Consider the following 26631-nt stretch of genomic DNA (forward strand, 5'->3'; position numbering starts at 1 on the left):
GCTCCAAGTGTCAGCAGCAGCCCTCCCTCCTGAGGAATGTGTATCTCAGCTCAGGCTGTTTTGACCCAGTGCAGCCTGGTTCTGGGCTTGGGAGAGACATCTGGGCTGGGCTGGGCTGGACGCTGGTGTGTCCCAGGTAGGTGTTACTCTGTTAGGAGTAGTGTAAGGGCTGCTGGTACGAGGCTCAGTGGGAGGGTTTTGGGGTGTTGTGGGTGCGGGACCCAGGCAGCGAGGCTGTGAGTTTCTGGGTCACCGGGTCAGTGTCCCTGGCAGGTCTTGCAGCACATCTGTCTGAAGTACGGCCGGCTGCAGAACTTGAACCTGAGCACCAGGGGGCAGTAGGCCACAGTGTTCACATCTTTACACTCTGCATGGGAGACAAACATGAAACAGGGCTGTTACAGCTCAGTCACAGCATTACTCCTTCATATCTGAGCAATCGTCTTTTGTTGACTTTTTAATCATTGTTTAATCGAAGTGTTTTGAAGTCCACTCCTCCTATGGAAAGAGATTTGATTAGTACCAGCAGAGATTGTATTTGAATTGCATAAATTTGAACTTGTCATGCTCATATTGAACTGTTGAATTCAAAATTGATTTTTTTGACAGATTCAGTTTTATTTGGTTTAATATGAGCATGACAATTTCAAATTCCTGCAATTCAAATACAATCTCTGCTGGAACTAACCTTTCTCCATACCACTCTTTGTATGAAACATGCTTAAAATATAATGGATAAATGAATGGATTAGGCCTAGAAGAGATTGCAAAGAAGTGAACTTTGACCTCCGACCTTCGGGGTTGTCTGTACTGACGGGCAGACTGAGGTCACATTTGCTCTTGCACTGCTGCATGGCTGCGGGCCGCTGATGCTCCATACACTCGTTGGACGGCTGGCTGGTGTGAGCCAGACACTGTACAGACCGCATCTCCTGGCCCAGGCCGCACCTGGCAGAGCACTGGGACACAACACACAGAGCGAGGCTGAAGAAACATACTGAACATTTTGCTAATACTTTAACCCTAGTGTACATGGATTAGATAGAATTACAGCTGCACTTGGCAAGATTTTTATGGAAAAATACACCTGTCTCATAATTCTAAATCATAGTAGGGCTGCCATAGAGAAGAGTGTCCCATCCTCCTTAACTGAGACCACATAGATTCTCCCTGTTGGCCCAAATTAAATTCAGGTGTCAGGTATGTACACAAGAAGCGAAAAAATCAAAAAACAAAACTGTCTCCTCAACAGCAGCAAGCGATTGCTACATCCAGAGAAGGATGTACTGGATTAAATAGGATTAAAGTGGTAATCTGCAAATTCCTCATTTTTTTATTATCATTTTGTCTCCATCTTTGGTGCTCAGTGCTCATTGCTGTGGTGTTTCTGCACCGCTCTTCCCAGAGATCACCTGTCAATCAAACAGTGTGTCCAGTACTGTGACGTCTTCTTCCTTGGATTTTCTGTTGATGCAGTTTGAGTTTCTGTAGGTGGCGCTCTTTTCTTTGTCTGTTCAGCCATGGTGGCTGTTGCTGCTCATGCTAACTACAGAGTAGCAAAATGCACATTTATTTCTATGAAAATGCTGCAGATTTATTACTTTAAGGAATAGGACCAAGAACAAATAGAAGAGAAAGATGTTAAAGGGAGTCAACAGTTCAGATGTTCACAGTTCACCAGTAACTAGCAGACAGCCTGTGGGTCTCACCTCTCCCCAGGGACCCGTCACCCAGTGAGGGGGTGGGCAGCGCTGCAGGTTACAGCGCACCCTGGAGGTGGGCCGGCCGTGCTTGGGGCACTCCGACTCCGCCAGCGTGTCGCCGCTCTCCCCGCTCTTACACAGGATCACACGGTGCCTGTAGCCGGGGCCGCAGCCGGGCGTGCACTGGAGACACAGCGGGAGACAGGAGCAGGGGATGAGGAAGGAGGGAGGAAGGGAGAACGTAGGGTGGGAGGGGAGGCGGTGAAATGGAGGGGTCACTGAGGTCACAGGCATGCACAAAGAAAAGTTCATATTCCGCTCAGCAGATGGCAGCAGTTGTGCAGGAAAAAACAGCAGAGAGCTTGCTTAGTTCCAGTAAGTCAGCTGGACATGATTCCTATCCTCTTGCTGCCATCTCTAGATTACACAAGCAGAAAGGCCAGAGAAAAACTGCATACTGCTTCATTCAGTGACACCACTACATTTGGTTCCACTGTTTCAATTCATGCTGAATTGTGAGAACAAAGTTTAGCACAAAGTGGGACATATGAGGAGGACGACTTATCAGCTTGTTGTAGTTAAGGAATTTGTACACAAGGAAAAGTCAACAAGACGTGCCTCAAAAGCACACTCTTTATAGAAGCACAGCTACACTGGAGGACTAACATATGTAGAAGAAATCTAACACCCTTCAAACAGCCATGGACCGCTTAAACTATGGGTCAGGATTAAAAATAGGTCAGGGCCTGTTCCCGGTACGTTCCCACATGAAAAGAACACTATTGTTCTGTCTAAGAGGAATTGTTCACAAACATCAAATTCTGGCTCATATTCAGCCACCAGTTGATTGAGTGAATTTTGCATTGTATTTTGTGTTGCTGCTTCCCAACATTTAAGGAAGAAGAGACCACAGTGGACGATGCAGCGATAATGTAGTAATGAGTAAATATGTAGGACAGATGCATGATAGTTAGCTACCAGCGGAAGACGTCCCCTACCTCTGACCAGTCCAGGGCCAGCCATTCGGGGGGGCAGGTGTGGTTACTGCAGGGCTCAGTGAGGGGGGGGTGTGGGGGGGTGCAGGCTGAGTCATCCTGGACCTTCTCCTCCGTGGCAGAGATCCTCCTTTTACATAACACCTCCCGCGTCCGCAGGCCGCCGTTACAGCTGCGGCTGCACTCCGACCAGTCGCCTGTCCACCAGCTGGGGGCAGAGAGGAGCCGGGCCGTTAGTTCATCTGACCTCTGCTTTCTTCTTCGCTGCATCTCATGATATATGGAACCACCAGAGTAGGAGATTATACTGTACACACAAGCGTTCACAGGTATGCAGTGGTCAAGAACATAAACACCAATGCATGCACACTCACACACAAACAAAATGCATGAGTGGGAGTTGGATGCCGTATGTGCATACATGGACACCATGGGGATTTAAACACATACAAACAGACAAACGCACATGCAACACAACAAGGTTACTACAATGAACAAAAACTAAGATGACAACTAGGAAACTGGAATAAAAATAAAAATATAAATTTGACATTAAATGCAATGTATAATGTCTGCTTTCAGACTTAATTGAAATAAAACAAAAATGAACCTCATAATCTTAGTCTTTTGACTATTGCCATACTGTGAGGAGAGATGTGTATGGAGAGAACCCTGTAGTAATGACTGGGCCCAGATGAACTGGCAACACATTGATGTATACTATGTCCATCCAAATATATTAACTTTTAGAGGTAAATGAAAGCTAAGCTAAATACAAACATTTCACCAAAACTTTAAAAAAAGTTTGCGCACACGCATGCACTCAGCAAACCATATGGACAAAAATGCACAAACATTGCATGCAAACACAGTTGCACACAAGCAGGAAAGCATCAAAACAAATATACATGAAACATACAACTGGACTGAATCTTATCTACCTGAGACTAATAAACCGACAGCTACTCACGTTGGGGAGCACGGCTCAGAATTGCAGGCTCTTCTCTTGTCTTTGGGTTTGTTCTTCTTGTCACAGAAGTGGTTGTAGACGACTGAATGGTCGGCTTGCTTCTTACACACCACCTGCTGGAGCTGCACACCTAGGGAGGGCAGAGAAAGGGACAAACACGAGGCAAACATACACGAAAATATCAAGATTATTTTCATTCTGCGCTTTGCTTTCCTGCTGTGTTAGATACTATTCAAAGGAAAATGACAGGAAAGATGAGAGTGACAGAGGGAATGACACGAAACAATGTAGGGAGCTGGACCTGAACACACAATGTTATGACTATATAAGAGGTGCCTCAAACTAGAGTGCTCTCTTCAAGTATAGAGCTGAGTGATAGACAAGCATCGGCAATTAAAAGAAACAAAATGCACTGCTTGTCATTCTCCAACGCTTTCATTTTGCACCACAGCCTAAATCTATAAATTCATCAGGTATGAAAGGAGACAACTGTTTGTCTTCTTTGTCTTTGCCTTCAATGCTTTTTTTGGAAACACTTTACTTGAAGTGGTGCTTATAAAAGCATTATAGGCACATTGCGAGTGCATGATAATTATTATAATCAGAGCATGAAATAATAAACACAAGGTGCAAAAAATTAGAGGTCTGAATATAATTTTCTGGTGTTTGTGTGCTGTTTGTGCCATGATTACATTGTAAGAAAAGTTTATCTGAGCTTCTAATGGGCCTCTAATCCGCTTGTAATGCCTCTCAATACACTTCAATTAAAGTGTTACCCTTTTTTCAGTCAGCATGCAGTTCACTCTAGCTGCACATGTACTAGCAGGCCCAGTCTCCAGTCAAAGTTTTTGCCAACATTATGCCTAGTGAGTGAATTTTTGTTTCAGAGAGGCAAATGAGTTCTTATCAGGCGCAGAAAGCTTCGGATCATTAATTCACAAAGCACAGAGAAGAAAGGGAGAGCGGTTATGTGTGATATCTTCAAATCAAGGCCTCACAGCCTCTGAACTGCTCTAACGCCTGTGGCTTCAACATGGAAGAACATTCCAGTCCCATGGCTACATTCTGTGTGTGTGTGTGTGTGTGTGTGTGTGTGTGTGAGTGTGTATACCTCCAGCACATAGAACTGAGCAGCGGGACCAAGAGGTGTAATGCCAGGCAAAGCCGCTCAGAGGATCCCTACTGACCGGGGGGTTGAAACGATAGTGGATTCCTAAGTTCTCATCCCTGACCAGCACCTACACACACACACACACACACACATTTAGGCTGAATTAGAATGCAACACAAAATCTAGAAAACTGTAATCATAATTCAATGTCATAGTGCTTTTTGGAAGACTTTTCCAGATCATTTCCAGATCAAAAAATGGTAAGGCCATTTTTGACCAAGAAGATTTTGGGGTTTCTTTAGCTCAAGAAACCTCAGTGTTGTGCATCCAGTCTTACCATGATGATGAGGGTCATGTTCGTGGGCCCCAGAGCCTCGAGGGTTTCTGGCCCGTCGGTGGGCCGCCGGTAGTGGAAGGTGGTCCCGGCGATATCGAACCTGCGGGGCGTGTCAATGGTCAGCTTCCCATTGATGAAGTACTGGTCACCTTTACTCTTCAGCACTGGGACACAGAAGAGGGGAAAAAAGACAGAAATGAAGTAAAGGAACAAATTAATGGACTGATTTCACTTAACCCATTTTTGCACCCTGCATGAATTAGGCCGTGACGTCAAATGAAAGCGAAGGATACACAGAGCGAAGGAACTCCAAATGCTGCAACATGCATATATACGACTACTGTTGTGCACCAAAAGCCACTGAAACTAATTTTTGTGAGTTTGGACATTGTTTTATTCCTAAGGAAGACATGAGAAATTCTAAAAAAAAAAGTCATAGGACACCTTTGACATTGCACCAGCCAGTATAGTTAACGATGATTTCCTGATGCTTCGTGGTATCTGCCGTACCCTAATAGATAGCATAGCCGTTTCTATTATCGTGCATATGAAAAGATCAGTGTACCAACAGTGAACTTGAATGAGATCCTACCAAGATAGTTGAGGGAGACGTTGAGCTCTTGTATGTGGATGAACACTGATCCTTTAGGAATTCTGACCACCTCTTCATAACCTGAGAGACACACACACACACACACACACACACACACACACACACACACACACAGTCAAAAAAGGGAGGCAAGGTGAAGGAGGTTTATTCACTGGGGAGCAGGGGAGTGATGCATAAGTAGTGTTTAGCTCTGTGGGACGCCAATGGAATAAGCAGAGGCTTCAGATTCCAGCTGCATTCCTGGGCAGCAGGCCTCAGCTGCTCCGCTCCGCTCTTTGCTAGAGAGCTCAAACCGCGCCAGCAGCCAGCGTCTCCTCTCTTCTTCTCTCCTTTCCCTCCATCGCTTTTGCTCTCTTGTCCCTTCTTCTTTTTAGACACCTCATCTCACCTCCACCTCGTCTCTCTCTCTCTCTCTCTCTCCTTCTCTCAGTTCTGCTCTGCTGTCCAGCCAGCCAGCCAGCCAGCCACTGCAGCCCTGTAAATAACTTCAGCCTCACTAGGAGGAAGAGGGAAAAAAAAGGAGGAATAAAATAATTCCTTCCAGTGCTGTGACCACAGAGGAAAGGAGAGGCTTGGCCCCTGACCTCTCCATGGAGCTGGAGAGGGTGGACTGACCCAGCTTTGGGCCTGAGGTTTCTAGATGTGGAGAGAGAGAGAGAGAGAGAGGGGTGGAAGAATAGAGGGACAGAGTCTGAGGTTTTTGGCCACCCGGCCTGGCCTCAGAGGTGGGAGACAGAGAGAGAGAGAGAGAGAGAGAGAGAGAGAGAGAGAGAGAGAGAGAAAGCAAAAGTGCGAGAAGGAGGGTGAGGTTCCTCTGTTAACAATCAGGGACCTGTGTGGTAAACAGAGAGCCAGAGAGCTGTAAACCCCCGGCCCTTGACACTTCAGTAACCCTCACCGCCTGCCAGAGCCACAGACTGGACAGATGGAGAGAGACTTGCAATGACACCATCGTATCTAAGCTGTGACCACAGAGCAAGAATTAACATAATTTATAATCACAGCGTCCTTTAGAAACCTTATCTTCCACTTTTCAGGAATTGAGGGAACCCTAGTTGATTTTCCAATAGACACACATGCCGTTTTTTTTCCCCATTTTACAGCGCAGTTTAAATGGTTTGGCTTAGTCTCAGGGTCGTAAAGCATTTTCTGCATGGCAAGGGCAATGTTATCAGTCAATTATAGTAACAGAATGTCAAAAGTGGAGATAAAAGGTTTCTTCAGGATGATATATATCAGTATGGTTGTGACTTGAGCTCCATAAGCTCCTATCCACTTTTGCCCCACTGCCTCGTCCATGCCAGCAGACAGACCGTATTTAAATCACTGAGGCAGAGAAAGGAGAAGGCTTGGCTAAAGGCTGAGTTCAGAGAAATAAAAGGCCTGCTGTAGATGATGACATGACTGAGTGATTCTGCCAGTCATAAATCTGCCTGTGCCCAGAATACACCTCCTGTCTCGGCCCTGGAGCCGGGGTTAGGGATGGGACAGGGGCTGGAGATGGGACAGGGGCTGGAGATGGGACAGGGGCTGGAGATGGGACAGGGGCTGGAGATGGGACAGGACTGAGTGGAGGTTGAAGTTGAGAGTTTGGACCTAGGACGTGAGAATGAGTCTGGGGTCTGGACTGGGGTTGGAAACAAAGATGTAGTGGTGTGTTTACTCACATTTTAATTTGCAAAATAGAGTTTACCCATCTTCTTAGCCTGACATGTCATTATGAGATAAATTCATACTATATACACTGTAGTAAGGAGTATCAAACTGATGCAAGTTTTATGACGATGCGGTCTCTTTATGTAAAAGAAGTATAAATTAATGCCTTAATGATTTTTGTTTATACTGGTGTTGACTGGCTGGAGGTCATACTTTATCCATCTTTTTATTTACCAACTCACAACACTTATTAATATGAGAGTATTGATCATGGATAACTTGCCAGAGCACCAATCACATGACTAAACACACTCCACTTTGACTTTAATAAGAGGTTTTCAGACCGGCGATAATGTCGCTGGATATTTTGGGGGTAGTTGAGACTTCAGCAGGAGGCTGGAGCTGACAGACCGGCCTGGTCACTGTGGTCCAAAGCGCGGCCGCCGGCCCTGCCTGCCTGCTCAGGGTGTGTCCCCTCTGAGGATTCTTGGAAGGGGGTGAGTGGTGTTGACAGTTGGGTGAGAGACTGTGGAGTCGGTGTTGTGGGGGGAACGTAGCCCAGAATAGATCCGACAGCAGCCGAACCTCAAGCCACACTGGTCGGACCTCACCTAAATCTGTCTGCCACGTGTCCCTGGGTGGCTGGCAGATACAGGACAAACCATACATATATATATATATATATGTACGCACATGCACACATTCTCTTGTTCTCATTTTCTCTCTCTCTCTCACACACACACGCACACACACACACACCGACTCACGTACACACACCGCCTAGACACGCCTCCTGGCCGGAAGTCAGACCTCATCCTCTAATTCTGACTGCGGTGTCTTGAGAAGCCATTAGGCTGAGAGCGGAGCGGAAGAGAGTATCAGGTACCTGCATGATGTTAGCCTACAGTGCAGCCTATAATGACAGACTGATGAACTTCCAAGGCCTTCCATTAGGACGCTGCAGGACCCAACAGGAATTCAATGAACTTTGAAAATAGAGACTCAAGCTTGTCCCTTGTCGTCATGCAAAAGACTTGCTTGATGTAGACACAATGATGGATAAGACTAAGTCGATGTGTTGCTGACTGTAATGCCATGTTTAAATCTGGGCTGTGTCAGCGCTCAACTGCTATGTCTACACACATTATTTGTTCATCAGAAACCACAAACACCATCAGAAATACAACAGGTACTGGAATAAAAGATTGTTCTGCAGCTACATGGAGTTTGGCTGGCTTGATCAAATAAATAACTGTAACAGTATGCTGCTGTGAACAGAGTTTGCATGTGAACAGACAATTATACAATATATTCTGAATGTCTAGGGTGTCCTAACTCACACTGCAAGGCAGCTTTCCAAGGCGCATTCAGAATCCAAAATGTCCAGAATCCAAATGCACAAGATACAGTACATGTGCACATTGCTGGGACAGCAGAACAATTACGTTGCATAACCTCTCAATGTAAATGCCTCGTATTAACCTAATCTGATTCTCAGAAGGCTGGAGACTGTTCCAGTGCTGAAGTCAAAAACCCCTAAACTCCTCTTCCCCCCGCCAACGAAATGAGGTCAGATCAACATCTTGATTTACATATCACCTTCATGTGCAAAAAGCACAGGGGCAGCGTCCTCCATATCCTCCATAATGAGAGGATTTTTTTTCCCACACTGTCATGAACCATTTTATTTATTTACCTGTTGGAATAGGAGAGAAACCTGCAGTGTTAGAGAGAGTTGAGCGGCTGACAGGACAGAGTGAGAGAGCAGCAGAGTTTCCGTGCTGTACCTCCTTCAGGCAGCGAGTCGTTGAAGACTCCCTCGATGGCCTCGCAGCTGCTCCCGTCACCCCCGCAGATCCGGCAGCGGTCCTCGCGCACGTCCGAGCCGAGGATGCGATCACAGCCCACGTGCTGCGGGAAGGGAGAGACGGCAGAGTCGGGGGTCACACTCGGGGTCAGGGGTCAAAGGGCAGAGTCAGAAAGGTGACAGGTGTGAGCGGTCAGGCTGAGGGATTGTCTGTAACGTCGTCCAGACGGCCTTTTCCAAAACAAAGAAACATCAGATGGTTAAGTCCAGATGTGTTTTCTGTTCCTCTTCAGACGCAACGCTCTCACGCTAAAAATCATTCCATTTTTATGCTGCTATGCTTCTATCTGTCGACCAAAAGGAGTTTCATGTTGAGCTGAGCAGGTGGTATTTCTCAATCTCTGTAACAGCGGAGCAAACCTAAACAAAAGTCTAGTGAATGAATGGCTGGTGCTCTCATTCTCATATATTTATATGGCAGTTGCTTATTGTATCTGAGGGGTAATGAGGCTTCAGTTTATTATTATCGCTTACCTTGGTTGGGTCACTTCACAGCTCAAAACTGAATCCAGTATTTAGAGAGTGATTCAGGTCGTGGGTGATCACCATGATCATCTGGCAGCCTCATAATCTGGGCAGTGGCAAGTTTCCACAGTTTCAAATGAGAAAGGCTCTAACCAGCAGGAGGCCCCTCATGTCTACATTTAGACACTGTTTCAGTGGGACCAAAGCACAATGAAGATTGCATATTATGCTGTTTGTGGTGCTGAAATTTCAGTTTTATGAGATGAGGTGAGGTGAGGGAGGGCTTCCACGTCACACAACTTCACCCTAAAGCAACTTTCTGTAGCAGACCACAGTTTATGTCAAAGGCTTACTGAGATCGACCGATCTTCATATTTGGAACATAGGAATCAGATCGATCCCAATGATGTGGGAGAAATGGCTATGGTATGCAACAAAGGTCATGTGCCTGATTGAATATGTACCTTGGTGAGCGACTGGCACACAAAAAAGTTTCAGATATCTGAAATAATTGTGCTTAAATTAAGGTGCTAGAAAGAAACTCCAACAACCTAGAGTGAGACTGAACACTTGCAAAAAATCTAAATAAACCACTCCTTCCTAATACTGAGTTCCTCTCTCTTTTAGACACGCTACATCTTAATTCTCTCAACTTCAAGCTTTCAGATTTCTCCTTCAAGTGGGTTAACAGGTGAAATCACTGCGAGTGCATAGCCTTCACCTGGATTTACCTGCTCCATTAATTTCATGAAAGAACAGGTGTTCTTAATGTTTTGTACACTCTATATTTTGCCCAACAGGTCTGGGAAGAAGGCTCTCTGGCAGCCATGCCTCGCCGCTGCAGCGGCATGTTGCTAACATGTGTTCAAACGGACCATCTGTTCCCAAGCCTTTTCTCTATCGCCCCCATTCCTCCTTCTCTCCTTCTGTTTCTCCCTCTTCCTCCATCCTCAAACCATAGCCGGCCCCTGGAACCAAAGCTACCACGAGGCTGCAAACAATAATTACAGATTTCTCCTCGATGTGTTTGAATTTTTACGCGTGCCATAAATATATGAGAGGCAATACGGCAGAGCAGAGGATGAGGAGAGGAGAGAAGTAAAAGAAGGAGAGGGAGGGAGGGAGGGAGAGGCGGTGGTTGGATTGCAAAACAGAAAAATCACGAGCAAGAGTAAGAGGAAAGAGCGAGGGGAAAGAGAAAAAAAAGAGGGACAAAGTGAGAGAATGCAAGGAATGGAGAGAAGCAGCGAGCCAGAGAGGGAGAGAGAGAGAGAGAGAGACAGAGAGCCACAGAGAGAGTGAGTAAGAGAGCAGTGGATGTGTATCAGCCAGCCTGCAGTGCAGACAGACTAACAGCTGAGCTGGAGGGTCACTGAGTTCCTACAGAGCAGAACAGAGCAGAGTGAAGGGAGAGGGAGAGAGGAGAAAGTCGGAGAAGGAGGAGGGAGAGAGAGAGAGAGAGAGAGAGAGAGAGAGAGAGGGGGGATGTTGATAAACAAAATCCTCTCTTCTTTGGATGAGCCCAGGAACTCCCACTAACCCTCCCCCTCCCCACCTCCCCCTCTGTGTACCCAAGCCCCGAGACACTCCAAACAAAGCAAGAGTGTGGGGGGTGAGGGGCGGGTGTGTGTGGGGGGGGGGGGGGTCGGGGGGTTGCTGCTTAATTGGAAAATGAAATCTTGTTGCACTCCACAAAACTGCGAGCAACCACAGAACAACAATTTGGATGTTTTGCGGGTTGGAGAATTTTTTTTTTTTTTTGTCCTCCCCGTCCAAAGCTTCTCTCTCTCAGTCGGAGTGGAACGACGTCCAAAATCAACAAGAGGGGGAACTATCAACATGTTGTGTTCATCAACAGCGACATTATAAACCATGCACCATTACCATCCGTTTTTTTACTGCGTAACCTCCCTCAACGCACGGGTCAAGTGGGTGTCAGAACGGGCTCGGGGGGGGGGGGCCTGTGGGCGCCCCAGGTGGTCTCCGCTCCAGCTGAATGAACAACAGTCAGATCTTGCTGTGTTTTCATTTACCAACCAGGATCGGGAGGGAACGAGTGTGTACTGATCAGTAACGGGAAGCTACAACTGCTGCCAAAATGAAGACGATCTTTCAGTTCAACAGCTGATCACCATGATGGTCCAGGAAACTGCGTAAACTAGACAGGTGGCAGGTTTCCAGAGTCTAGGGAGCGTGGATAAACAATATCATCTTCCAGAGTTCTGATGATCCTCCACTCAAGGCTCGCTGCAGCTTACACCGTCTGCTCACATGTACACATCTCCGCTCTCATGTTTCAGTCAAACTCACACATGCACGCACACACACACACACCCACACACACACACACACACAAAAAAGCCCTTCTCATCTCACCTTACACTCTCCGTTTACACACACGTCCAGAGAGTCGTCTCGGCAAGGCGTGCCATCCACCACAGCTGGAGCGCGCTCTGTGTAGAAGTTGTAGCCTTCTGCCAGGCAGTTGAGAGAGCAGGACTTCACCCCACCTGGACACACACGCACGCACGCACACACACACACACACACACACACACACACACACACAAGGAGAAGGACATACATCATCAATATACTAAATCTAGTCACATAATAGCACATCTAATAGCTGTGAGATTTGATTTACACACACACACAGACAACATATGCAAGCATGGCTGCACACACATACACATGCACAAACACACATACCGGTGCACATGTGTGTATGCACACACACCCACACACTTACATGTTCAAAAGACTCATGTTTTTCATCTTTTCACATACCAGATGGCACACACAAGTTCTCTCACATCCTTCTTTCATTCTATTCTTTGCTGCTGAGAGAAACACATTTGGTTTTATGCAACATCAATTTCTCTTCTTTGCTGACTTTACAAAATTGCAGTTTTAATTCAGCCAGGGAAAACGAATGGCTCCAATCGGATGCTTTTGACAAACTCCAGTGACAACTCATTGCGTGGCATTGGCAGAGTGAGGTGTGTGTGTATGTGTGCAACCATACACCTGGGGCAACCAACGACGACTGTTCCAATGTCCAGATACTATAAAACAACAGTATATGGGCTGTGTCTTCCCGCTTTACACTAGCTCAAAGATCATCTTTGCCCATCGCATGCCAAAAGAGGCTTTTGCGACATCCTGCCAGGAATGGAAATTTTACAAGCCTGCTAGCTTGTGGCTAGTATTCTTGGGCAAATGCAAAATTCCTTAACTTGGCAGAATATGAATGTGTCATTGAAATGGCAGCCAAACCTCCTGCAGGGCTAGTGACTAAAAGTAAGATTCCTGCATCGAGCCATGTGTTTCTCCAGCAGCTGTGACAGTCCTGCTGGGGGTTTTATTTGGCTGTTACGCTTTTGAGCACCTGACTACAGAGTGAAGGAGCAATGACACTAGACATGAAGACTGCTTTAAATGCTTATGTATGCGATTTCTGTTAATGTTAATGCGCACATGTGAACAATAAACATAGTCCAATGACATCTATTTAGGATAGTTGTTTTCTTGTGTGATCTTTTAGGTTGTTGATTTCAACACCGTTTGTTAACTCAGCCATTGGGATGTGAGATACATGCATGAATGTAGGCCAGGACAACACATGTTGTGATACTATTAAAAGAGGCATGTGTTAAAAAGTGACATATGTTGTATCAGCGCGTGGAGCTGGTTGCACATCTTTCACACATGTTGTGCTGAATGTATCACATCTTTTTTAAAGAGTGCAGAGAGAAAGGCAGAAGGAGGGAGAGGAGAGGAGAGTCTGCTGGGGAGTAGGGAATGTTTTGGAGCGCTGACAACCAGAGGACAAGCAGCTGAATGTGATTATGTTCCTGCTTCCCTCGAAAACACACACACACACACACACACACACACACACAAAACTACCCAGCTACCTCTACGAATGCACACACACACAAACAGCAACTATCCTCCAAACACACACCTCTCTCTCTCTCTCTCTCTCTCTCTCTCACACACACACACACACACACACACACACACACACACACACACACACACACACACATACACAGTAGCAGCCTAGGATCGTGCAGCTTAATGGGCAGAGCTTCACTCCGACACTAGCAGGGCATGTGGTTTGATTCCCACTAAAATGTATAGACTCGTACTGTAAGGCACTTTGGATAAAAGTGTTAACTAAATGTCAAAAGTTATCTACTGGTAGTACGACACTGCTCAAATATGACTAAAAATGATCATGTTTCTGTTTGTGTTCGTTTCTGTATGAAGCCTGGTTCATGCTTCATCCAGAAACGAACACGGAAGTGTGTGTGCGGTCAAAATAACATCATTGTGGCTGTAACGACTGGCTGTGTTGGCTGCGTTTGATAGTCGTGTGGGAGGTCATGATTACGCAAACGCACCTACGTCCAGGATTGGCGGCACCAAGAACCGGAAAACCCGGTGGGTTTATTTATTTTTTGCTTGTTGGGGGATTTAGACCGCAGAATTTTCCTACAGCAACATTAAAATAGGCTACTGGACTTTTCAGGCGCGCGGTCATCATGAATTGCCAAGATATGTAGACGGCACGTCTGCATTAATATAGAGCTCACACATGAACCAAGCATAAGAATCTACCAGGATAAAACAAAGTAAGAAAAGGAGAGGGATATAGAGAGAGTATTTGTTTATGTGTGTGATTGTGTGTAGGTTATTTTCTACTATAACGCATGATCTCGTTTACTCAACATTATTGGTCATGCCGACATTGAGATGTTAAAAAGGAAACACACACACACACACACACAAATGCAGACCTTTTACCCACTAGCCCGTGACTGTCTCAGTCTGTCTCTGTTTCCATGTCTGAGCTATGGCCAATCTCTGGTCATACAAGAGCAGCAAGAGGAGAGCGCTAATGGTCCCCTAATTCCTCCTTGGCTGAAGAGTCTTGCCGTTTCACAAGTGCATACAATGTTTAGTGTTAGTGGTTCCACTTGTGTAGTGCTGGGTAAGGAGTATAACACAAACACTCACGCATCTAAATGTATGCACGTATACTCTTTTCACTCTCATTTTCCCTCTATTCCATTTCTTGCCATGACACATACACACACCAACCTACACACACACACACACACACACACACACATACACATACACTGCTGCTACAGGTGTTCCCCAGCCAAGCATTCGATATATCCTTCATTCATCTGTGCAGCTAGCCAGCAGCTCCACTATTTGAGTGGCTGTTGAAATCACTCTGGGCTGTGTTTGTTTGTGCTGGCAGTGGGGAAGCAGGTACAGTATGTACTGGGAAGGCTTGAGAGAGAGAGAGAGAGAGAGAGAGAGAGAGAGGGAGAGAGAGAGGGAGAGAGAGAGAGAGTGTGTGTGTATGTACTGGCAGGGCTAGCAGACGATAAAGTGGTCAGACCATGGAAAACTACAATTCCCATGGTGCCGTGCTTTGGCAGGGCAGCCATTCGTAAGAGGGGGACTTGCAGCAGGGTGTGTGTGTGCGATTGTGTGTGTGTGTATGTCTGTGTGTGTGCGTGCGGACTATAACTTGTGGATGTGTGTTGCATGGAGTGCAAAGGCTGAATGCGAAGGCTGTTGGACTGAGCACAGCAATGTGGACCGGCTCATTCCAAAAAAAAGACTGCTAAAACGACAGACCTTTTTTTAATGAACTGTCCTTGGCTGTCTGAGCTGAGAGAGAAAGGCTGTCTGTTCTCAGTGTCTGAGTACAGAAATGAGAGGGAGGGAGGGAGAGAAAGAGAGAGAGAGAGAGAGAGAGAGAGAGAGAGAGAGAGAGAAATTGCATAATGGTGAAATAAATAAAGCGAGAGAAAGAGAGAGGCAAACAGAGACAGAGATAGAGATATCCAGAACGGAGAGGACAAAGCAAAACAGTGAGGGGAGGGAGGGGAAGCTGTCGTCTCTGAGTGAGAGTTAGAAAGTGAAAGGAAGAAAGCAGAAAAGAGAGTTTGAGGAGAGGGAGAGGGCTGGAGAGGACAGGGAGGGGGCTGGGCGGTGTGATCTGGCCTTAACGCAGGGCAGAGTCTGTGGCACGGCTCCTATTTTAACAGCTGCAAGGGATTTCCATTGTAAAATCAGCTGACTTGATGAAAGGAGCACTTGTTGCCTGAAGTTGGAATTGGCCGGCCGGCCATCTCTGTAAGCCATTATGTTATTGGAGGGCTAGATTAAAGGCAGTTATGTCGTCGAAACTATTTATCTTTCACGTCCAGTGTAGTGCTCATCAGGAGCAAGGAATTCTTGCAAGGCATTGTGGGATGCGTGGCTCTCTAGAGCCAGCATCTGCGGGCCAGACAGGAGAGAGTCTGCAGCTTTCATTCCCTCTCTCCTCCCCACCCCGCCCCCCTCTCCTCTCCTCTCCTCCCCACCCCGCCCCCCTCTCCTCTCCTCTCCTCTCCTCCCCACCCCGCCCCCCTCTCCTCTTCTCTCCTCTCCTCCCCACCCCGCCCCCCTCTCCTCTCCTCTCCTCTCCTCTCCTCTCTCCTCATGCTCTCAGTTCGTCTCCTACCATCAACTCTTTGCCTCTCTCCGTTCTGTCCTTCTCCCTCTTACACCTTTAATATTCGCTCCTTCCTTCCTGTTTTCACTCATCTACCTTTCTTGGCATCCTATACTTCTAGCCTCTCTTCTTTTCTTTCAACTGCATTGATACTGCATTGATAAGTGAAATGATCACACTTGTTTAATAAATATTTTTAACTTGCTGCATGTTCTGTAAACCTACAGGTGTGCTTGTGTGTTGATGAAGATGTTAAGGGGGGGGCAGAGGCCGCCTGCTGCAGGAATCACCATGGAGAAAACAAATACACATGCACGCACACACACACACACACACACTGTAATTACGTCTGCAGTGATGTAACAGCACGCAGTCTGTTCCTGGGTGCACACACACACATACATACACACATACACACACACACACACACACACCCCACACAGAGCAGGTTTACTTACTCACCCCCTCTGTACGGCTTCCAGGTGTAAAATTTTCCCCGGAAAGGAACGCTGTCAAAGTCGGAGCACTGAATCTCCCGGAAATCCTGTGAGCCTGTAGGGCACTCCTGTAACACACATACACACACACACACACACACACACACACACACACACAAGCACAGAGCCCCATGCAATGACCACACACAGTCACGCACATACAAAAAAAACAAATGAGATCAAATAATATTTAATAATATTTTGATAACGATGACGATTCTGATGAAGATGACGATGGTGATGATGATGCAGAGCGGAACTCACATCAATATTGCAGGATCTGAAGCGCTTTCTCTCCCCCAGACAATACTTTCCACCAATGGTTGGCCTACAACCAAACAGACAGAGAATCAGGCCAGTCAGTCACATCTGAGTGCAATTTAACAAGATCTAACCTCCATCACATCACCACACAGCTCTGGCTTCTGCTCTCTGCCTCGTCTGCCTTCATCAGCCTGTTTTCAATCTCGCTGTCTGTCTTTTTATTGCCTTATTGTCTATCGCAGACCATCACTACAACACCTTTGTTTAAAAAAAAAAAAAAACAGCAGAGAAGGCGGCCAGCCAGCCACTGTCAAAATGGCTGCCTCTGCTAAGGTTTCAACAGAATTAAGCCGAGAACATGGTTGGCATCAGAATTTGGATCAGTTCAATTCAATCAATTCAAACTGGGGAAATCATATAAGATATGAAGGTTTGTTACATTTTGAAAACTAGGAATTAGGAAAATTGATTTCCTGAATTGGCTGAATTTAAATTGAATTTAATCCAACTCAGGATTCCCACGGCGGCCATTTTTATATCACACTCAGGGTGAGAAACTCTACCCAGAAGACCAAGTGCAGCCCAGCTATTTCCTTCTGTTGTGTATCAAAATGCACATCATACAAACGTCGGGAACTGGACAAACGTTTATCATTTCACAGATTCCCAGCTGAAAAACAAAATGAACGGATCTCAAGAATCCTGAGGAATACAGATTAAAATTTTAGTTAGCTAGTAGCTAACTAGCTAGTAAGCTAGCTAACTTACCTGCTAACTGACCTAATTCAAGCAGTGGTTGAATCTAGTGCAATGGGCTGAGAGATGCTGTCTTTCTGCTATAAGTCCTCACTTATGTGTCGAAGTAACGCTAGTTTTACATACACATGCTAATCTTCTGGATGGAGTTTTCCACCCCGAGTGTGACGTCAGTTCAAATGGCCGCTGTGGGAATAAGGTCAATGCATGGAGCTGAGGGAGAGACAGCCTACCTGGGGCTGTCACAGTGTCGGACAGAAGAGGAGACGCCTCCTCCACAGGTCCTGCTGCACTCCTCCCAGGGCGACCACAGACCCCAGCCTCCGTCCACGCCCTCAGGACGCGTCCCGTACGCCACACACACCCTCTTGTAGCACCACTGCAACACATACACATATACGGATTTACAGATACACAGAAGAAATCATGCTCATACACAAACAATTCCACCCTTGGACACCCTTACACTGTTATCTATCACCAATCTGTGATGTTCAATGCATTTCAGGAGTTATTTTGTGATGAAGTGTTGTAATTTACTTTTCAGTGTTCAGTGTTCCCTCAACCTGCCTTGTCTACAGCTTCATCAGTTTCTGATTTCCTACATTTCCCAGAATGGCTTTCAACATCCTCCAGTGAATGGGCGTGAACTTGTTGTATTCAACTGTTTATACATGTAGGTGGAGAGAGCAATAGTGAAAGCGATAGCAATAGTCAGAGCAAGATAGAGTTTTTCCAGTCCAGAAAAAACGAGTCTAGTCCCTCACTCAAAACGCAACATGTCTTGTGGCTACATTGCATTCTGGTCTATTGAGTCTACTGTCGGTTGAGAAATTGGTCTCTCTGTCTCTTCTACAATAGATTTCTCTATGGTGAGTCTGGAAAGAAGCCCTTGCTCTTTGATTCTGATGGACTGAGACCAAAACCTGACATTTACCATTGATGTTTTAGACAGTTGAAAAATGTTCTGCTATTGAACACATCGTCTATGTTTGGCCACTGTGTTTTAAGGTGGATTTCTCCTTTAATAACAGTTCATCTCAGTATTTACCCCCTTCTCGATGGTGTTGGTCTGACAGATGGTTCCCTCCGCAGCGGGAATGCTGCTGGTGATGCAGCGGTTGCTCTTGCTCATGCACCACAGTTCACTGCAGACTTCCTGTGTGTGTGAGAGTGAGAGGGGCGTACAAAGATGGGAAGGAGACAGAGCGAGAGAGAGAGAGAGAGAGAGAGAGAGAGAGAGAGAGAGAGAGAGAGGAACAGAGGAACAGAGCAAAAGAGAGAGACAAGCTGTCAGAGTGTTTCTATATAAACTCATTATAGAGACACCAGCCCATGATGGATGCGCTGACCCATGGAGCAGAAGGCAGATGGATTCTTGTTCACCTCCTTCCCTGCTCCCTCTGGTGCTATGGCGATGGCTATAACATATGGGGGCTACATTTTATTGTATACATATGCTCTGACCATATAGTATCAATAATAATGAGTCTATAAAGCGGCACGCCGTTCCAGATGTCGCTTCGCTCTGCAGTTGGCCCCATAAAGTTGACCATCCAATAAAGTAGATGCTATTCAGTAAAGGTAGTGCAAGATTGTTCAAGTCTTCGCAGTGAGGCCAACTAGAATGAGGCGACCAGTGTAGAAGAAGAAATCCAGAGTCAGCAGTGGGACGAATAACTATCACTCAAGATTAAGTCAGCGAAAAGATTGAATCATATTGGTTCCATCAGAACAGACAGCCAAAGATACGTCAGAGGAGGGAGTAAAAGAGACAAGATTTTGAGGTGGAAGACGGACACAGCAAAAGAGAAAGAAGGAAAAAGAGAAATGAAAGAGAGAGGCAGACACACAGAAAGAAAGAGAGAGAGAAGCTGTCAGAGTATGTCAATATAAACTAATTATAGAGACACACTAGTTCACGATGAATCACCTGACCCATAGACCAGATGTCAGAAGGGCTGGTGTAGAGAGAAAAAGAAAAAGTGTCAATGTGCTAACTACACTCTAGAGCGAGGAAGTGTAATAATAGAGAGAGAGACAGATTTATGACGGCAAAAGACAAACTACAAAGTCAAGAAAAGAGGAGAATTTCCACCCTGAACAGAAAGGCACAGGTGAGGAAGAGATGGGATGAGAAGGAAAGAGAAAGGAAGGTGAAAGATGAATGAGAAGAGGGAAACAGACTTAAAAAAGCGCTCACCCCGTATTTACACTGTCGAGATTTGACGCCGTACTGGAAGCGGCACTGTTCGTCTGCGTCGTAGGCCTGTCCTGGGGCTGTGGTGGGGTACACAAACTCCTGCTTGGGGGGGATGTTGTTCAGACAGGAGCCCATACCTGAACTAAAGACACCAAACAGAAGGGAGACATTAAACTACAACTCCTGAGTTGTTTACAGGCAATATTTAGATGGTTCTTTGTCCTGAGAATAGTCCAGGTAAAGCAGAGCAGGTGAAACTGGTATGCATCCCACTGCGACTAGTTCTTAGACGACTTTTAAACCAAACCATCTGTGTGCCAAAATTAAAATTGCCGGATCATCTAAATGAAGATGGTTGAATGAATTAAATAAATACAACTAACCAATGTTGGAATATATACTCATTTTAAACAATGCAATGGTTAAGGATGATATGAAATTGTTAAAAATGAGAGTGCCAACTGTCTTGATCCGTCCACAACTGTAATTTCAACTGAACAAATCACTCCTTCAAGTCAAAACCACACTATTGTTATGACCTGCAAGCAGTTTATACCAACATGGTAATCCAAGTGAAGTTTCCTTTGCCAAACCTCTAATTACCGATTATTTGTTATTGTGCGGATATCTGATAGGCTGACTCACTCCAGGAAGTTGGTGATGTAATCCCGGCTGCAGGCGGACCAGACAAAGGGGTTGGTCTTCATGGTGATGTGGGCAGCCATCAGCTTGGCTGTCTCCTGGCTGCGGGAGCCGCAGGCATTCCCCACACCGTCATGGTTCATCCCAAACCTAAAGCCCATGATGACACAGGGACAACGTTTTGAGGCCATGTGGATGGGCAGCAGCATGCATGACAGGATGACAGGGAGAGTGGAACAAAAACACTGTGGATAAGAGAGTAGGATTTAAGGAACAAACGTATGAATTAAAGAAGAGTGTTGACCACAATTGTCAAAACTGCTTATCTACATTATAATCTATTGCCTACAAGCATGTATCATGGCTGTAAAAACAAAGACTTGAGGAATAGGGGTAGAAATATATGGCCAGATGTATCATTATTATCATCATTACTATTAGCCTACGACAGTAGCGTTAAATCCTGGTCCTTGGGACCCGGACACCTGCTGGTTTTCATTCTAGCCATCTAATTGTGGGACTATTTTACACCTGGGACACCAGGTGATCGCAATTAACTGCAATTAACTGCAATTAACTGCAATTATTGCAGTTAATTGCAATCACCTGGTGTCCCAGGTGCAAAATCGTCCCAGATGGGATAGAAAACCAGCAGTAGTGAGAACCACAGGCCTGGAATAAAGATATGCAAAGTTCTGGTTATTTGTTATTTGTTTTTATTATGTTTATTTGTTTTATTTCATGTGACTAAGAAATGATTCATCCGCAACTTGACATGGCAAAGGGATAAATGAATCATATCCTGGCAATTTATCATATTGTAGGACGATGCAGTTTTTTCTGGTCCATTCAGTGTTTCTCACAGAAAGTGATAATACTTACAGTAGCTGAGATTGAGGCGTGAAATAAGGTAGCGTGCTTAAATCTTTTCATCCCCCAGTGGAGTAATCTCTGTGTTGCCCTGGCTTGTTTAAACATGGCAGTAATCTTTTCATGTGGGCACCCACCAGAAACGGGCCTGCACCCAAACTGAATGTAATGCTACAAAAACAATTTATATGACAATTAAAAGGAACTGTTGATTGTGCTGGGGCTGGGGGATCTGATGGTGTACACACACACACACACACACACACACACACACACAATCACACATGAATCCACACACTATTAAAAACCCAGTTATGTTGTCTAGACAGCCTGGGGATCTAAGCACTCAGCAGCCCATGCAGTTCAAAAGCTACCTGCGCTAACCATTAGGGAGGCAGGACAGCGATGGATCCACCATCTGTCCAAATACCTCCCAGGCCTGCATGCACGCATCGCTAAATGGAACACTCAATTACTCTCAGAAAATACGCCACTTCCCAAAAATACACCGAGGAAGAAAGTGGAATCAAATCAGAATCCTCTTCCACTGGGGTGGACCCGAGGAGATGTGCATGTGATTTACAGTGTGCCTGACACAAGTAAAGCCTGCAGGCTGATAAATATGTATGAGTGAGTAACTGAGGCAGATCAGCTGGTCGCTGTGTGCCAGGCCAAGCCAGCGAGTAAAACACCGCTTCCTAGACAGAAAAGACAGACAGCCATGTCCAGGTGCTGAGGTTGGGCCCTAAGAGATATACTGTACCCGCCCCACACGTAACTTGTTCCACTGGCATATAAATAGCCCATGACTGAAAGAAAATATAAAGCTATTAACACATTCTCAATTGATGGAAATGACTCATAGATTACATAAACGCTCGAGATGTAATCTAAGGACAATCTCTCTGCGGAGGGTGGGGTCAGCGCTGACCAGACCTGGATAAAAGACACTCTAAATTACTAATGTGATATTTTATTGATCCCTGTAGAGACATTATCTTCTCGTTTGGCTACAGAACAGCAGCCCTGCAGCTGGTAGGGGTTCACTGTCAGCAGGGCAGATGCTTGAACTGTTTCTCTATCATTAAGTCATCTTGGTGGATCTTAAGCCCAACATGCATGATCTCTACTTGCAACGTTGTGGAGTTACTGTAAATCCAACCTTTTTCTAACATGTCATCCCCATCATTCCCACCTTTCCTGTTTCCAACTATTGTAGACTGTTTAAAAGAACAGAAATTCCAGGAAGAAGAGATCTGAAATCCTTTCGGCCGTCTGAAAACCTCAACTATCCACCCCTACTTCCTCAGGCGCTCTTTTGCCTTTTCCAAGAATCTAATAGTGAAGATCAATTTGTTCTTAAACAGCCTGTCTGGTTAACTGAAGGTACAAACTTATCAAGATGTTTTCATTTCACTTAGCTGGCCCTAACCCAGCCACAGAAATAGAACCATCCATTAAAAGTTATGCATATTTACAAGATTCGCTAGAAACCAAAAGGTCAAAGGGATTTGTGTTTAAAAAAAGAGTCAATGAGTAACAAAGAGAAAAATACCATCTATCATTCTTTCAAACTTCAGGCGAGGTTGTAGGTAGTTTACACAATGTGTGGTGTGTGTGTTTGTGTGTGTGTGTGTGTGTGTGTGTGTGTTACCCACGTGTGTCCTATCTCGTGGGCAATAGTGAAGGCTGTAGCCAGACCAATGTCCTCATTGATGCTGCAGCTCCTCTCTGGCTCACACATCCCTCCTACAGGAGCCAAACCTGTCACACACACACACACACACACATGCACACACACAAGCACACACACACACACACAAGCACACACACACACACACACACACACACACACACAAACAGAGTATGAATATCCTACATCCATAACGGCGTCAATGGTATGTATGTTTCTGGAAACGTTTTGATCGCTATGCAGCAGAACCCAGCTAATCTAACTCCTGGGTAATTGAGGTTAATTTGGGAGAATGAAATGTTTGGAAGACTGAAATGTGTTGACATTCCTAGCTGAAGCATATTCATCTATAAAACGTGAACGCCCCTTGGGTAGAGCAAGAACTGCAAGTCCCCCCATTCCACATGTATCACTGCATTATTATTACTATGGGATTTTCCAAACAATTCTTCTTGGGGTTGGAGCACAAGTGCAGCAGCAGGGCAGCAAGCAGGTACAAAGTGGAATTTGCGTTTTTAGTTTATTTGGCAATTATTAAATACAACATGCAAAAACACAATGCATTTGACAGTAAAATAATCAAGGATGAACTCAAGGATGCGCTCAAATCACACTTTTATTGTGGTCCTTTATTGGAAAAAACAGTATTGGCCCTATATTGATCCCATTCACGTCTACTGAGGGAGTTGAAATTCATGGTTCATGATGAAGGTTCATGAACCCTACAAACAGTCACAGTTCACACTCTGTAACAAGGGACCAGTGTTTGAGTTTTGCTTTCACCCTGAGTGTGTGTGTGCGTGTGTGTGTGTGTGTGCACGTACATACGTGCATGTGTGTGTGTGAGAGAGAGTGAGTTGTGGTGTCGCTGTTTGTCTGAGAGTGTGAGTGTGTATTGGTGTCGCTCAGTGGCGGTGCACCGTATGTGTGTGAGTGTCAGTGGGGCTCTGTGTGTGTGTGTGTGTGCGCTGCAGTCTGCAGTGTTACCTAGGGTTCCACAGGGCTTGTTCTTGTAGATGCAAATGTCGTACCTGCGAACAGGAAGGATAATAAACCAAGTTATTTACTACAGTTAATATTTAGGTACCCACACCCCGGCACACACACACACACACAAACACAAGCATTCAGCAGATGAAATCCAGCATGTAATCACGCTCACGTATACATGCGGACACACACACTTACGTACAAGAGACACACACAACCTGACACAGTAGACACAGACACATATTCACAGATTTTGGCACAGAGGGACAGACAGACACTCGCACACACACTCGCACGCGTACACACACACACACACACACACACACTGAGGCCTATGGACAGACAGTGGACAGGAGTGATAGCACACTGATACGTTTAAAAGAACAATAGCAGGAAATCAAGGATGGTCACTGCAGTGTCATCTGTCTGGACAGTTTCCATCCTCTGCTTGATAAAGGCCTTCGTAAAACCAAGCTGTTCTCACAAAGTCAGCACCAAAACCATATATATATATATATATATATATATATATATATCAAAAAGTTGTGACATTGAGTGGTCTATAACTTCTTTTTTTAAATTCCTGTATTTCATCGTTAACCAGCTCCTGCAAGAAAATAATACAGCTCAGCGGCCAGTTACTGCCTTGCAACATTTGCTTATTGCACATTGGGTCAGGAAGAATGGGAAACTATTTGTGGCCTTAGTGATTTCAGTGGCATAACTCTTATAGATAGACAGCTCTGCCCAGCCCCATCGCATTCACACAAAGCACAGAGGGGCAGGCAGCAGATGACTGTGAACAGACAGCGGTTCTGGTGTTTGCAGATGCACATTCCTCAGTCAATAGTATCACTGTTGTATGTTTGTTGCGTGTCTACCGCTGTTGTTTCTGTTTCCCACCCGCAGTAAAAGAAAGGGAGAGTGCAGCGAGAGAGATGGAGAGAGAGGAGAGAAAGAGGAGAGAGAGGAGAGAGAGAAAGTGAAAGAGAGAGAGAGAGATAGAGAGAGAGACATAGCTTACTACTGTCAGATTCAAGGCAGTTTCGCTCTGATTTCTGCTCTCTCTCTCTCTCTCTCTCTCTCTCTCTCATCCTCTCACGGTGTCTCTCCATTTTCTCTGGGCGGCTGCCTTTGAAAAAAAAATAAATCTGTCTTTGTCTTTCTCTCCCTCCTCATATCTCTCTTTTACTCTCGCTCTCCAGATGCTGAGCTGGGCAGAGCGGCCCCAGCTTTCGTCACCCCAGACAGGACAAGATACAGCCCAACTCACTTGGACTTGGCGTAAATGAGAGGCAATGAGGAGAGGGATTGGGAATGTAAGATTTCAGCTCAGAGTGAACACTACTTTTAACCCTTATTTGAACAGGCAAACAGGTTAAACACATTTTTATTGACAACAATCGCCTGGAGAGTAGGGGAGCAGTTGCAGGGAGAGCTGCCCGCTATAACCACACTCTTGTAACGTTTGCCAGTATAATATCAAATTATCATGATTAAGCCTAATGCTTCCCCTTGCTTTCCACATTTTTAACACTGTGAACCCTGGGAGTTATATATAGAGAGGATTTGATATGGTTTTAGCGCTGTTGAATTGGTGTGATTTGATGGGGTGCACTTTGGACATTTGCCATGGATGACAAGTAAGATATCCAGGACACTCCAAAAAAGATAAAAAGCTTTCTTGGCTTAAAGAAGAAAATCTTCATTCCAAAATATGTATTTTTACATATGAAGAAAGCTCCAGATCAGATAATTTCTATGATATTTGATTTTGCATTTAAAGTATACTGTATACTTGCATAGGCCAGCCTCTGATTCAAGCACTCGAGTGTCAGTATCGTGTCCTTCACTGCTTGTCTCCATGGGACAGTTTTGTCTGTTTGGCGCTCTGACCTGGTGATGAGCACGGCGGTGTCGTGGTGAGCGATCCCGTTGTCTGGTATGGCGTTCCCATAGCTGCTCCGGTGCTGGATGGTTTTCTGCCACTTACAGAAGCTGTCCAGAGACTTCCCAGCATGGTGGTTGATCTCTAGCGTTGGCTGGTAAAGACGCAGAGAGGAAACACAGACTCTAAAGGAAATGAGGCAACTAAAATATAGGGTCATTATTACGGATTTAAATCTTAAAGCACAACAGAAAGACTAAAGATTACAATTATAGCATTTCATTTTGGAACGCACGTTCCCAAAGACACTTAAATGAGCTAGTAATATGATAAGGTTATTCCAATATCAGAAAGGAGAATTCAACAATAGGAGACCAATAAAGTGTTAGAGACAAAAGCTATGATCACACAGTCCAGGTCTTCCTGTATTGCAGTGTTTCTTAAGCTATCAGGCTTGTTTTCCACATGACCTGAGTACTAGCATATGTTCATTAGATCGGCTGCCAAAGTGAGGATACATTCCTAAAATCTGGGTGCCAGGTTGAAAAAGCTCAAGAACCCCTGCTCCGCCGTGTCAAAGAG

At 45.4% G+C, this 26631-nt stretch overlaps 1 protein-coding gene across 1 annotated transcript in view; it reads right to left on the reverse strand.

Annotated features, from left to right (window-relative positions):
- Positions 1–257: 257 nt before the first annotated feature.
- The window catches only part of adamts10 (ADAM metallopeptidase with thrombospondin type 1 motif, 10), a 37910-nt gene continuing 11536 nt past the window's right edge, over positions 258–26631 (reverse strand). Inside the window, exons 7-25 of the mRNA XM_071913461.1 lie at positions 26058–26203; positions 24159–24202; positions 23137–23242; positions 20612–20758; positions 19967–20108; positions 18815–18922; positions 17997–18142; positions 17008–17071; positions 16709–16811; positions 12094–12227; positions 9173–9296; positions 5709–5789; positions 5117–5280; positions 4780–4906; positions 3669–3798; positions 2702–2906; positions 1710–1886; positions 794–959; positions 258–367 (exon numbers count right to left, since the gene is read on the reverse strand). Coding sequence (XP_071769562.1) covers positions 258–367; positions 794–959; positions 1710–1886; positions 2702–2906; positions 3669–3798; positions 4780–4906; positions 5117–5280; positions 5709–5789; positions 9173–9296; positions 12094–12227; positions 16709–16811; positions 17008–17071; positions 17997–18142; positions 18815–18922; positions 19967–20108; positions 20612–20758; positions 23137–23242; positions 24159–24202; positions 26058–26203 — 2424 coding nt within the window. The remainder of the gene's footprint in view (positions 368–793; positions 960–1709; positions 1887–2701; positions 2907–3668; positions 3799–4779; positions 4907–5116; positions 5281–5708; positions 5790–9172; positions 9297–12093; positions 12228–16708; positions 16812–17007; positions 17072–17996; positions 18143–18814; positions 18923–19966; positions 20109–20611; positions 20759–23136; positions 23243–24158; positions 24203–26057; positions 26204–26631) is intronic.

The sequence above is a fragment of the Centroberyx gerrardi genome, chromosome 9, assembly GCF_048128805.1.
Source record: "Centroberyx gerrardi isolate f3 chromosome 9, fCenGer3.hap1.cur.20231027, whole genome shotgun sequence".
NCBI classification, from domain to species: Eukaryota; Metazoa; Chordata; class Actinopteri; order Beryciformes; family Berycidae; genus Centroberyx; species Centroberyx gerrardi.